The sequence below is a fragment of the Dreissena polymorpha genome, chromosome 6, assembly GCF_020536995.1.
Source record: "Dreissena polymorpha isolate Duluth1 chromosome 6, UMN_Dpol_1.0, whole genome shotgun sequence".
NCBI classification, from domain to species: domain Eukaryota; kingdom Metazoa; phylum Mollusca; class Bivalvia; order Myida; family Dreissenidae; genus Dreissena; species Dreissena polymorpha.
The window spans coordinates 57,995,360-58,009,023 of record NC_068360.1 but is presented as its reverse complement, the minus strand read 5'-3'; the positions used below and the strand labels follow the sequence as shown (position 1 = coordinate 58,009,023).

At 35.6% G+C, this 13,664-nt stretch overlaps 1 protein-coding gene across 1 annotated transcript in view; it reads right to left on the bottom strand.

Annotated features, from left to right (window-relative positions):
- The window catches only part of LOC127835709 (zinc finger protein 429-like), a 38,537-nt gene that overhangs the window by 14,162 nt on the left and 10,711 nt on the right, over nucleotides 1-13,664 (bottom strand). Inside the window, exons 4-6 of the mRNA XM_052362147.1 lie at nucleotides 11,827-13,198; nucleotides 4,854-4,914; nucleotides 108-609 (exon numbers count right to left, since the gene is read on the bottom strand). Coding sequence (XP_052218107.1) covers nucleotides 108-609; nucleotides 4,854-4,914; nucleotides 11,827-13,198 — 1,935 coding nt within the window. The remainder of the gene's footprint in view (nucleotides 1-107; nucleotides 610-4,853; nucleotides 4,915-11,826; nucleotides 13,199-13,664) is intronic.

The following is a 13,664-nucleotide window of genomic DNA, read 5'->3' as shown; positions in this document are numbered from 1 at the left end:
GGGTTTGTTCCGAATACTGCAGAGCTAAAAACGGATCATTATAAGAATCAGTTGACAGCCTGCAGTTTAGTTTGAGCAAACAATATGAGAACAGAGGTTAAACATACCTAGGCGTGTGTCCCCAATTTCTTTCTTGACATCGTCATCTGTTATAGGTTTCTGGTCAATCAAAAGGCCTGTATGAGAAGTGTGGCTGACATGGGAGTCATTTGTGTTCGCCATAGAATCAACAATGTGCTCCAAAATATGCTGTGACAGGCTACCCAGGTCCGCCAGACCATGCCCGCAGGTGTCACACCAGAACTTCCCCTCATCTTTGCTATAACAACTGTCATATGATGTTAACATGCCTGGATCTTTACAGTAGCTGCCAAGTGATACCAATATCTCTCGATCGTCACAAGGGCTTTCATTTGTCAACATCTCTCGATCAACATTGGGATTTGTATGTGTCAACATTTCTTTATCAACACAGGGATTTGCATTTGACAACATCTTACGATCAACCCAGTACTTTTCATTTGTCAACATTTCTTGATCCAGATAGGGGTAAGCTTGTGATGCCAACGGCTCTCGATCAGCACAGGGGTAGACATTTGATGAAAACGTCTCTCAATCAATACATGAGATTGCTTGTGATGTCAACTTCTGGATAAGACAAAAAAATATTCTCGTTTTTGACTTTTTGTACAAAAAAGTGCAGAAAAAAGAAACAATTTAAAGAGTATTTGTCGACCATGCTTCTACTGATGATAATAATGATGATAAGGGAGGGGTAACAATAAAGTTGAAGAGATAGGAGAGGATTTTACAAGTAACTTTGCTTTGAAAGTATACATACTCTATTGGACCACTTAAGTTAGGCCAGTTTTGATCCAAGCATTATAATTTGATTAAGCAAAGTAGATAGAAGCTTAACAATATTTCATACCAAATATGATAAATCTTGAGATTGTAGTTTAAGAGGCATATATAAAATCAAATATAACAATATTTGTAATTTAAAAATTCTATGTTAAAAAGAAGACATTTGTATTACGGACATTAAGACACACAGACAGGCGGACAGATGTTCAAGTTGTTCCATCGAACCTCATTTATTTTGTATTGAAAGTGATAATGACAAAGAACATTAATTCATTATCATAGAGGTCCAAATGCGTAAATTGTTCCGAGCTGACAATTCTTCCTTGTAGACATATACGAGAAAAAACAGTCAGCCCACCTATAGCAGCTGGGTTCATTCAAAAATGAAACGGAACAATTTTCAAATTGCATCAAAACCATTCGATGAATAGTAATACTCAGAGTAAAATTAACTATGATCGAGCAATTGATAAGACCTCTTTAATGTTCTCAAGGTTTCACTGCCGCGACATAAGGAAGACTTCCCTACCATATGTCAGCCATGTTTTTCAACATACCAGAACTATTTTCATACAATGCTAAGAATTCATTTAACAAAATATGCTTAACAGCACTTAAATTAAAAACAAGAGGGCATGAAAGGCCCAGAGTCGCTCACCTGAGACAACAAGATATGATTGGGACAAATCTTCTGACCAAGTTTCATTAAGATTGGAAAATAAATGTGGTCTCTAGAGTGTTAACAAGGTTTTAATATAGCCATATAAAGAAAAATGGCCCGCCCCCTGGCGGCCATGTTTTTCAACCAACCGGAATCAATTTTGAACAAGTCCAAGATATTATCGTGATGAATCTTCTGACCAAGTTTCATGAAGATCAGACAATAAATGTGACCTCTAGAGTGTTAACAAGATTTTACTATAGCCATATATAGCCATATAAGGATAAATGCCACGCCCCTTAACAGCCATGTTTTTCAAGCAAACGTAGTCATTTTCGAACTAATCCAAGATATCATTGAGATCAATTGCTGACCAAATTTCATGATGATTGGACAATAAATGTGGCCTCTAGAGAGTTAACAAGGCAAATGTTGACGCCGCACAACGGACAACAGACAAAAGGCGATCACAAAAGCTCACAATGAGCACGTTGTGCTCAGGTGACCTAACGAGATGACAAAAACTACACCATTTGCATATAAAAAACTTAAGAAAAACTAGGAATAAATTTATCAAGTTATTTAATAATAATTGTTAAGAAAACAATATTTTTCTAGGAAAAATACATCTACATTATCACATCTGCGATACTGGTTGAAACATAATTCAATAAAAAAACATTTTTTACAAATAAATGTGTTTACATCTATTTCCATTTGGAAAGGAAATATGAAAATAAATTCCGAATTTGCTATTATTGAAGATATCAGCCATAACTAACTTTTAAAATATATTTTGACGATAGAAAAGAAAGAGCTGTTAAACAAATTGTGAAGACTGAATAAATAAAAGCCCATAAACACTCAAAATCAACAAATATTTCGTACAATATTTCGAAAAAGAAAAATGTTAGCGCATACAAAATCAATATTCCTTGCAGCAATAGCCAAAATGTCAACGCTAGAAGTGGTCGGGTATCACGACTGAGAATTATCAAGATACAAAATGCTCTTTTTTTGCTGGACAATATATTCAACACATGCTCATATACCATGTTAGTGTTCGTATGTGTCGTATGAAGAGATATCGTTATGGGAAATTAAAATGGACAAGGGCTGTTTGTAAAACATGCATGCCCCCCTATATGGGCTATAAGTTGTAGTAGCAGCCATTGTGTGAATACTTTTTTGTCACTGTGAACGGTGGTGGTGGTGGCATCTGCGGCGGCGGCGGCGGTGTAGTAGTAGTAGTAGTAGTAGTAGTAGTAGTAGTAGTAATAGTAGTAGTAGTAGTAGTAGTTGTAGAAGTAGTAGTAGTAGTAGTAGTAGTAGTAGTAGTAGTAGTAGTAGAAGTAGAAGTAGTAGTAGTAGTAGTAGTAGTAGTAGTAGTAGTAGTAGTAGTAGTAGTAGAAGTAGTAGTAGTAGTAGTAGTAGTAGTAGTAGAAGCAGTAGCAGCAGCAGCAGCAATAGTAGTAGTAGTAGTAGTATGCATTACAAAAATGCAGTTAGTCTTACATTTGGTAAAATTTAAATATATTACAAGGGAGGCAAATGCTGTAACAAAAAGAACATGCAAAAACGGTAGTTGTTTCCCTTGTTTGAACCATGCTTAATCCTTAAAATGCCTATTTCCAGTAACTGTGACCTTCACCTGTGACCTTTGACCTAGTGATCTCAAAATCAATAGGGGTCATCTGCGAGTCATGATCAATGTACCTTTGAAGTTTCATGATCCTAGGCCTAAGCGTTCTTGAGTTATCATCCGGAAACCATCTGGTGGACAGACCGACCGACCGACCGACAGATCGACATGAGCAAAGCAATATACCCCCTCTTCTTCGAAGGGGGGCATAAATATAGTGTGCCACAAACAAAATAAAAAAAGAGCTTTTTGGATCTCGTTAAATCTATGTTACCATACCAGTTCTAGCGTAGGAGTTGTGGCTTTTGCTATAAAGAACACTGAATTTTTATGGGTTTACAAGTACTTTGTTTTAAGAAATATTTTGCGAAATATTTGTATTCGTTGATTTTGAGTATTTATTAGGGATGGCATCAAATACCTATATCGGTATTCGAATATTCGCAAAAACATACAATTGAATATTCGCATAAAACGGCTGGATTGATTACCCAAACCAAAATGAATGCTTGCGGCAAGCTTGGGGCAAGCTTGCGAAGCTAAATTATATATTAGCTTTTTTGGATGCATGCTTTTTAGTAACTGTTGAGTAAAAAATTTTAAGTACAAAAATATAGAAAAAGTTAACAAAAATCATTATTTCAAGGAAGCTGATTTCTTTCCCAGCATATTGGGATTCAAATTTAATGGCATGAAACACAGAATCTGAATAATCAGGTTAACATTATTTTTCTGCGTAGCTGTTTAACATAACATAAATTTTGACCTTTCATGACCTTCTCAGAAGCCAATCGAATTTATAATAAATTTTCCGCCAGTATGTCTGAATGAATAAAATCAAACAATCTCTTGGCTAATTCGAGAAAAAGCCCCCCTGAAACATTGACCTTCGAAATGAATAGACATTCGATGATACAATTTCCAAATGATCTCTTCGCAAAGGCTTGGCCAGTGTTTCTCTGCTGTGTAAATCAATAAATAGGTCAACATCGTCTGGTGAAGTTGAAAATAGGACTTGCTTTCAAGGCTATGTTTCCATATTTAATGATAACCACCATATTGTATGTGACACAAATAAAAATACATGTAAAAACAACTGATGTGTTTATGAAACACTATGTCCCCTTTTGAGCGCTTTTGACCCATTTATTTGACCTTTGACCTTGAAGGATGACCTTGACCTTTCAACACTCAAAATGTGCAGCTCCATGAGATACACATGCATGCCAAATATCAAGTTACTATCTTCAATATTGCAAAAGTTATTGCCAAGTGTAAAAGTTTGTGCAAACCAACAAACCAACAGAAAGGGCAAAAAACAATAATTATGTCCCCCAGTATTATATAGACTGGGGAACCTAAAAGTTGTTTTTGCTGATATTTCAATTCACCATTAATTTATCTTATTTTTGGCTAATTTTGCTCTTCTTTTTTAATTATTATTTCATTAAAGTTTTATAAATAACAAGATTTGGTGGATTTCATCATTTTAAATGTTTCACACAATACTATTTTAATTATATTTTTATGTCATCAAAATGAATCAAGTTTTTATGCATGTTAAACTATAATAGAAATGTATAGTAGTTTAAATTTCTAAAATACATTTTCCCAGTCTCAAACTCCATGAAATGATACTTAAATGACAATGTTTAATCGGATAAACACTGATCCCCAGCTGACCTGGGCCTGGCTTTCTGCAGCCCGAATATTCCCTGACAATGCCGAGCCCTCATACAAGAACCTGATTAAAAAACCATCTGGCTTTAGATTGGTTGCTAATAATTCACAGGAAGTTAATTGTTTATTTGAATCAAGAGTGTTTAAACAACTGACTGACCTAAATTGTAGGTATAATTTCAAGCAACATAAGGACTTAAAATTGTAGTGAAGAAAATGCCTTGCAATTCTGATAGCAAGGGAGTATTATGTGAAAAAAACAATGTGTAATAATGTGTAACAAATACAGTGTGGCAATGAACAATAAGTTTGTTTCAAAAGAGGTTCAAAGTGGCCGGTTACTGTGTTTTGGTCTCTGATGATTCTTCACCAAATTCCTGTGTTTTTGGAATACTACAGAACAGCATAAAAGGTTTGTATTTTTATTTCTTTATTCCTTTTTAGTTTAGATTATTAAATAATATAATTTGAATTATATTTATGTACAAATGTACTGTGTTTCAGTGGGAAATGTAGAAGGATGATGGAAAGTCAATGTTGTGTGCCAATTTGATGGAAAAACAACACAATTTCAAACAAACATAGATGAAAATACAAATATTGCTTATATATATATATAAACAACATTTCAGATTATATCATAGGATGGGGAAAAAAAGGGAGACTGCAACAGCCGAGCAGCACTAAAGCAGACAGTGTACAAACCAACACCAGTACTGTGTGAGCTTACATATGGTGTAGTGGAAGCCAATAAGTTTAACATGAAGTCTCCACCCAATGGCTTGCAGTTGGACCACTGTGATCAAAGTCTGCAAGGGACTTATCATTGGGAGGAATGTTTAACGGTAAAACAACAAGCAGCACATAATGTATTAACGAGAGCGCCAATGGCGTTGAAAGCATAGTTGCAAGATACAGGGAAGTTGCTGCTGAAGTAAATGTTTAGGTCAAAATATACTTAATAGTTTCCTTATATGTTTCAATGTAAAAGCGACAAATTTGAGCGAAAATAAATACAACATTTTGCACAGAGACCCCCATAACCATTCCTTTTCTTGACAATCATTCTTAGCTGAATCGATTTAAGCAAATAAAAAAGATATGTCATGTTCAAACCAAAAAAGAATTCGACTCAAATCAAAATCGACTGTTTTTGCACCTTATTTTTCAGCTGTTTTCTAATGGATTGTAACCTTTTGCAGTACCATTTTTTACTTTAATCTCTAAATTTATTCTATTTCAGGTATTTAATAGTGAACACCTATGCTTACCCTATCAATATCTCCAAACGATAAAACCAGAACAACAGTCTAAAGTGAAAAACATGCCTTCGAGGAAAATATGTTGATTTGTTTAGACAGGGACCTATACAGTATAGGTCTCTGGTTTAGAGAGTACAGACTTCATGACTCAATTATTCATGACTCGATTATTCAGTTTATTGTAACCTTAATTATTTCTGACATCACGCGTCGCCTCCCTTGTTGGTTCATGCTACCAAAATGTTCTATTTTGAGAAACGGAAATTCCAAATCGTGAAGAATGTGAATGGTTACAAAATAACATAACTATGAAAATAAATAGGTAGAATTACATTATTTCACGCATACCATTATGCAACCATCCGTTTTCTTTTCCGACTTGATACATTTACGGCATTCCATTTAATATTTTACAGACACAACACTCGTCCAGAATTTGCGCGAATCCAGATACTTCGTCTGATTTTTTATCAGGTAAGGCTTCATAATGGTCAACCGTTCCATGTCGGTTTTCTAAATGTAGCTCTAACCTAAGCATAGTTGCGTAACCGCAACTATGCTAAAAACTTGCAACTGAAAATTGCCAAATGACATTGACCTTATCTGTTAAAATACCAATTCAAATCTGACCTACTTTTTTGTATAAAAGCGGATATTTGTTGATTTTTGTAGCATATCAATTTCATGTCATAAGTCATGTAGAAATTATCAGGTTTTCTTTTATCACAAGTAAATAATGATATCACTATGCTATAACATGCTTATACTCTGTTTTTACAAATAAACTGTTGCTGCCCTGAACTGTAAAGCTAATTTTCAACTCGCAATGAGTTTCATAAAAAAAAGCAGAACAGCAGATTCCTCAGAGCATCATTAAGGAACACATCATTTATTCTTGTAACATTGTAAGCTTGCTGGGAGGTTGCAATTCTAAGCTTGCGCAAGCTTCCTCCGCAAGCTTGCCGCAAGCTTGCCACATGCTGCAAGCATGTTAGAAAAGCTTGCGATTTTGGTTTGGGTCAACTTCTATTACTCAGTTTTGTATCCAGTAGGGATATTAAACATAAATTGACACAGAAATACAATTGAATATGAAATTGTTGGGTTGAGAAATAGACAGAAAATGTAGCTTTATAATTGTAAAAAAAAACTTTTAAAAAGCCTTTTTATCAGAAAAGAGTGAAACTTGATCTGTATTAACTTCAATTGTTTTGTAAATTATATCTGCTTGCTGAATACGAGGCTGTTTATTAACATTGCTATCAAATAATTGTATCGCTGTCGGCTAATACTATGACCAATACTGTAATCAGGCACAAATAGAATTTTAAAGTAACAATAGCATGTACGTTTATATAAAGAAACATATCAATAAGACTGCAAAGTACACCAAATATTCAAGAACAAATATAAGGAAAAACATTATGTCATAGATTTTTTTATTTGGAATTTTATAACGATATCATGTACCTTTATAAAAAGAAACATATCAATAAGTCATGCAAAGTACATCACAAAGCCTTTCGGTGGTGACAGCGCCTTTTTAATGTGATTTATTATTCGCCAGTCAATTGAAGCCGTTAATTGGCACCCCATTGACAAACAAAAGTTCGGGCCCTTTCTTAGAGTGTGTATATTGCATTGATGCACAATCAACGCTGATACGGGCCGCGTTATCAGTCTTACACGAAGAACGTCACAGCAAACATGTTAATCCCAAATGAATTCATGTGCCAATAAGTAAGCGGCTCCAGGTCATTAAATATTAGGGCAATTACGTGTGAAAAAAATTGTGAATATGCTCATATCAGTTCTGCTATTCGAATACTGACCATTCAATCGAATATTCGAATAATTTTGCCATCCCTAGTATTTATGTTAATTTAAGTGAACAGCTATCCGCTAAAGTGTAAACCATTTCGACAAATTTAAGAATTTTTGAAACTTTTCCGAATGTTTTTACTTCATTTATTCGGTTTTCATTTGATCACACAAAACTATAAATTACAATTGATGATGTATATATCTTGCAGCTAAAATATTATATTTTCCATCGACAATTTTCCAATTAAATTGTAAATCTACATATCAACTAGGCTAAGATATCATTAGGACACACATATAAACAGGTTACAAAATAATTGGGCAATACATTTGACCGCTTGAACGCTCATAACGTTCAGATCTTGATAAGTTGACATTCAAGCCTAATTGATGTCAAAATATGGTCGATGTATGGCAAAAATTAAACCTGTGAACCTTTTTGTATATGCCCATCACGCCTCAGTAAAATCCATTAAAACATCTTTACATAGAGCGCGACAAAATATTGATACATGCGATTCAGATTTAGCTCTGCTTACATGTTCATTTCAGAATCCTGAACATACAAGATTGCAAAAGATTACAAAATATTATAAGCGTGTTTAAAAAGTACATCAAACACAAGCGTTTTTTAAACGAAGATGCACAATGTGTATGGATTGGTAGAGGTTGAGTTCTATGGGAAAAGGTCTAAGTCAGAATTTGTTTATTAATAATTCACACACAGTTGTTCGATTAACATATTCAGAACAACATCTGTATAAGGAATCAGCAATATTATATTAATTTGATAGAATAGAATTGTGAAATGTATGTTGCTCAATGAAGCAAATAATCCTAAGTTCAAAAATGAAAATGTAGTTTATGCTGTACAATTTTGAATAATAAAGGTACTTTTTAAAAATATGAATTGCGTCAATATGAATGTCATAATCATGACCTCAGTCTTGCATTTTTCAAGAAGGAAAATTTAGTAGTGACAACTTTTATAAATAAACGAAACCCTTGATGTCGTTTATTACGTTGGTCTTAAGTCTTAACTCAAGCTTTAATAACGCGAAAACGTACGGCAACTTGAAGAAAGCTCATAGACTCAGTTACATCATTTACAGTTCAAGTACATCTGTAAGAACCATTTTAAACTTGAGCATCGCTGCTTTATTTAATTCCGCTCATAGACCTAGTATCTAAAATAAGTGGCCTATATAATGCTAACACTTGATTTCTTTTGATCTTATGACCTAGTTTTGACCCTTTCTGGCTTTCTGCGACAAGTATGTTTCAAAGAGTAGAATGTTTCTAAAGGGTAGTATGTTTCTAAAGGGTTGTCTTCAATTTGACATTGTTATCTTGTTTATTATCCCACATAGCATAGATTTGAATTCAAAAGATATATCACGGAGACAACTGCAATGAATTAAGAGTCAATAAGGGTGTGTATTTAATGCTTCTGAAATATTAAGCTCTATTTATAATATTCAGTATCACATAGGGAAATTAACATGGTACTTAGAGCGTTGAGTGTTTTCAATTTCAGAGAGAGTTGTGAATGTCACCGAGTAACCGTTAGTACAGTCCAACCTGCCAATAACGACCACTCGAGGGATTTGGTCGTTGTGGTCTTTGTTCACAGGTGGTCTTTATTCGCAGGGTCGATTGAAACTTTGCAAAATATGCTAGTTGGCTTTTAATAGGTACCGTATGATGTATGTGCTCTATTGTTTAAATGTGTGAATACTAAAGCATGTATAATGTAAAAAGGATTGAAACCACAGTTGTGTTTTATAATTACATGTATTATTTCAATTTCCAAACATAAACTAACAAACTAACGCTTGGATGCCATAATGGTTAACTTTAACTGACAATTTACTTATCTATCATCTATGCGCGTTGTATCATGGAGAAATTTAAGAAAGGAATGCATTTAAATTGTATGTGTACAATTTGCATCGTAATTGTAAAGTAACCCTAAATTTCCTTTATAAGTTGATATAAGCCCCAAACGTTTGATATTTTCGGCAATTAGTATATAAATAATCGCGAGCCAATAAAATAAAAAAGGCAACTTCTTACACCTTCGTCAAACTGCCAAATGCATAAAAGAAGCAGGTGGCTTCCAATTAGCAATGTGTGTTAAATAAACAAAAAAAACAGCTATCGAGTAAACTGTCACTTGCCAATATCTCCATAGCGACCGACCAGTGCACTGGTAAGATGTTTATCACGTGACTATCACAGCATGATGGCGGTCATTGTTTTATCGACAGTTGTGAAATCGTTAATTGTTATGATTGAAGTGGTCGTTGTAAGCCTCTTTCAAGGAATACAAGATTTTTTATTTTGCAAACCGATGACAACGTACAAAGTTTAATAAAAAATCCTTCTAAAAATGTATTGTCTTTGTATTAATAAGTTAGTGTATGCTGTTTTGTCAAATCTAAATTATTCATTATTAAACGTTATATTATGATAATTCAAACGATTTTGTTAGTCACTTGACTTTTGGGAATGTAAAATGGTGGTCGCTGGTCATTGACCTGGTCGTTGTTAGCTATCAAATTCGACTTTGGGAATGTAAAATTGCGGTCGCTGGTCGTTGTTGGCAGGTGGGCGTTATTCGCAGGTACAGAATATAGTGAAATCGTTCCGGGGGAAATCAATGTGGTCGTTATTCACAACTGGTCGCTATTCACAGGCGGTCGCTCGGGCAGGTTGGACTGTAGTTTCTAACTCATAAACATGATTCAGAGATGCAACATATGAATAACATTCTGGTCAAGCTCAATCAATTTCATATTCGACCATTGACCTCTCGGTGTGACATTGCCTTTAAAGCAAGAGAATAGGGCGTTGATCACGTCATCTAGTTCAAACGCTGTGATCATTCAGAGTAGAAAGTTTACAACTGCTTCATTAATAGTTAAAATAATCACTTAATTATCAATAAAGACACATTAATTGCTTAATTTATAGCGCCCTCATTCACAGTGGTAAGGTCGTGTGATCTCATCTTTGGATCTAGGAACACAGATTGTGTATGCCTCTATGCAGTAAGCATTTGTGGAAGGTTTTTATATAAAGCGACATAAGCGACAAACAAACAAGTTTTATTAGGAGCAATGACAAAGAACAGTCAGGTATAGCCAACGTTAAATGTAGCAATGCCAAAGCTCAGTCAGGTCAAAATTATACAAATTAAAATTATTAAAACACCACAGCATCTTAAGTTCTTCAAAGCAATGTTTAAATCAAAGTAAACATTTATATTTGCTTTAAACGGAAACAATGTCTATGCACAGTCATGAAATGTTTATATCTGAACAAACGCTATAAACGCATTATAAACAATCTATCTGATGTTTATAAATGAATAAATGCCAATCTAGGTTCATCAATCTTTTGTGAATATACTGTGATTATACATTAATATTACAACATTAAAAGCTCGGAGGATAAGCGCGATTGTTGTAAGCATTGTATGATGAGGACTCAGCAAACTTCTTCTTGCAGACAAGGCACTCATATCTGCGCTCCTTACTCAACTTATTGTGGATCCATTCGGGTAAATCCAGATTTCAACCTTTAAGTATAATGTAGTTGAAAAGCTTTTGTATCATATGCTGAATCTGTGCTGCTGCTCTCCTGTATGAAACTTTGTATGTAAATTCAGCAGTTATCTATCGACAAAGTCCATTCTGCCAATGCTGCAACTGTGTGGCCGCTATCCCCTGTGATTCTGCATATGCCTATTGAGTTTATAGCGAAAAACAAAGTCTTTTCCACACACATTGCACTTGTGTGGCCGCTCTCCTGTGTGAATCTTTTTATGACTTATAAGGTTAGAAGTGGAGAGAAAGTCCTTCCCACAAACACTGCAAATGTGTGGTCACTCTCCCGAGTGAATCCTCATATGCCTTGTGAGTGAAGAACTGTCGGCAAATCCCTTTCCACATACACTGCAACTGTGTGGACGCTCTCCTGAGTGAATCCTCATATGCGTTGTGTGATTAGAACTGTTGGCAAATCCCTTTCCACATACACTGCAACTGTGTGGCCGCTCTCCTGAGTGAATCCTCATATGCGTTGTGAGTTTATAACTGTCGACAAATCCCTTTCCACAAACACTGCAACTGTGTGGTCGCTCTCCTGAGTGAATCCTCATATGCGTTGTGAGATTAGAACTGGAGACAAATCCCTTTCCACAAACACTGCAACTGTGTGGCCGCTCTCCCGTGTGAATCTGCATATGCCTTTTGAGAACAGAGCCTCTAACAAAGTCCTTTCCACACACACTGCAAATATACGGTCGCTCTCCTGTATGAATCCTCATATGCTCAGTGAGGTGGGAACTGGAACCAAACCCCTTTCCACACACATTGCAACTGTGTGGCCGCTCTCCTGTGTGAATCATTATATGCGTTGTGAGTTTAGAACTGGAGCCAAATCCCTTTCCACATACACTGCAACTGTGTGACCACTCTCCTGTGTGAATCATTATATGCCTTGTGAGTTTAGAATTGGAGACAAATCCCTTTCCACAAACACTGCAACTGTGTGGCTGCTCTCCTGTGTGAATCCTCATATGCCTTGTGAGATTAGAACTGTCCGCATATCCCTTTCCACATACACTGCAACTGTGTGACCACTCTCCTGTGTGAATCATTATATGCCTTGTGAGTTTAGAATTGGAGACAAATCCCTTTCCACAAACACTGCAACTGTGTGGCCGCTCTCCTGTGTGAATCCTCATATGCTTAAAGAGGGTACCACTGACGCCAAAGTCCTTTCCACAAACACTGCAACTGTGAGGCCGCTGTCCCATGTGCATCCTCATATGCTGAGTGAGGTTAGAACGGCAGACGTATCCTTTTCCACAAACACTGCAACTGTGTGGCTGCTCGTCCATATGATTCTTCATATGGCGAGTGAGTTGGGATCTTGTAACAAATTCCTTTTCACACACGCTACAGTGATGCCTGTAACTTTTCTTGTGAATCCTCATAGGCTTAGTCAAGTTGCTTGACAAAATAAATTCTTTATTGCATACACTGGGCATATGACCCATTTTACTGGTATTATTTTGCAAATCATATTTCATCATATCCCATTTCATCTGAGGACAGCTTTTATTATGAGAACTTGTGCCTTTTCCACTGTGAAGATGGTGGTGTCTTTTTAACTGCTGTAACTCTAAGAACTCTTTTCCACATACGGAGCACGTGTATTGACTCTCAGCTGTCTGGTAGATGTCTGGAGCTCCTTGAAACAACACAAATATATTTAACAGAATGTAATCTCTTTACAGAAAACACAAAACGACAACCAGCAGTCAGGTGAGCGTCAGGAGCACTCGGACAAAAGCTCACAGTCACTCACCTGTAACTTCAGGAAACTAAACCGCTCTAAGCAACTTTTGATATGTTTCTGAAACCACTTTTAAACTTATAACTTAGCCAAAATATGAGCTAGAAAGTAATTAAGGTTTTACTAGAGCCATAAAAGAAAATATGCCTGGCCCTCTGGTGTCATAATTTTTAACCAACAGAAACCATTTTTTAACAAAGCCCAAATATCATTTGAACAAATATTTTTACCAAGTTATATTAAGATTGGACCATAAATGTGACTTCTAGAAAGTTAACAAGGTTTTACAATAAGCCATAAAAGAACAAGGCTATTGTCAAGCAATATGGTCCCCTACCGGCTCCACCATTGTCAGAAATCC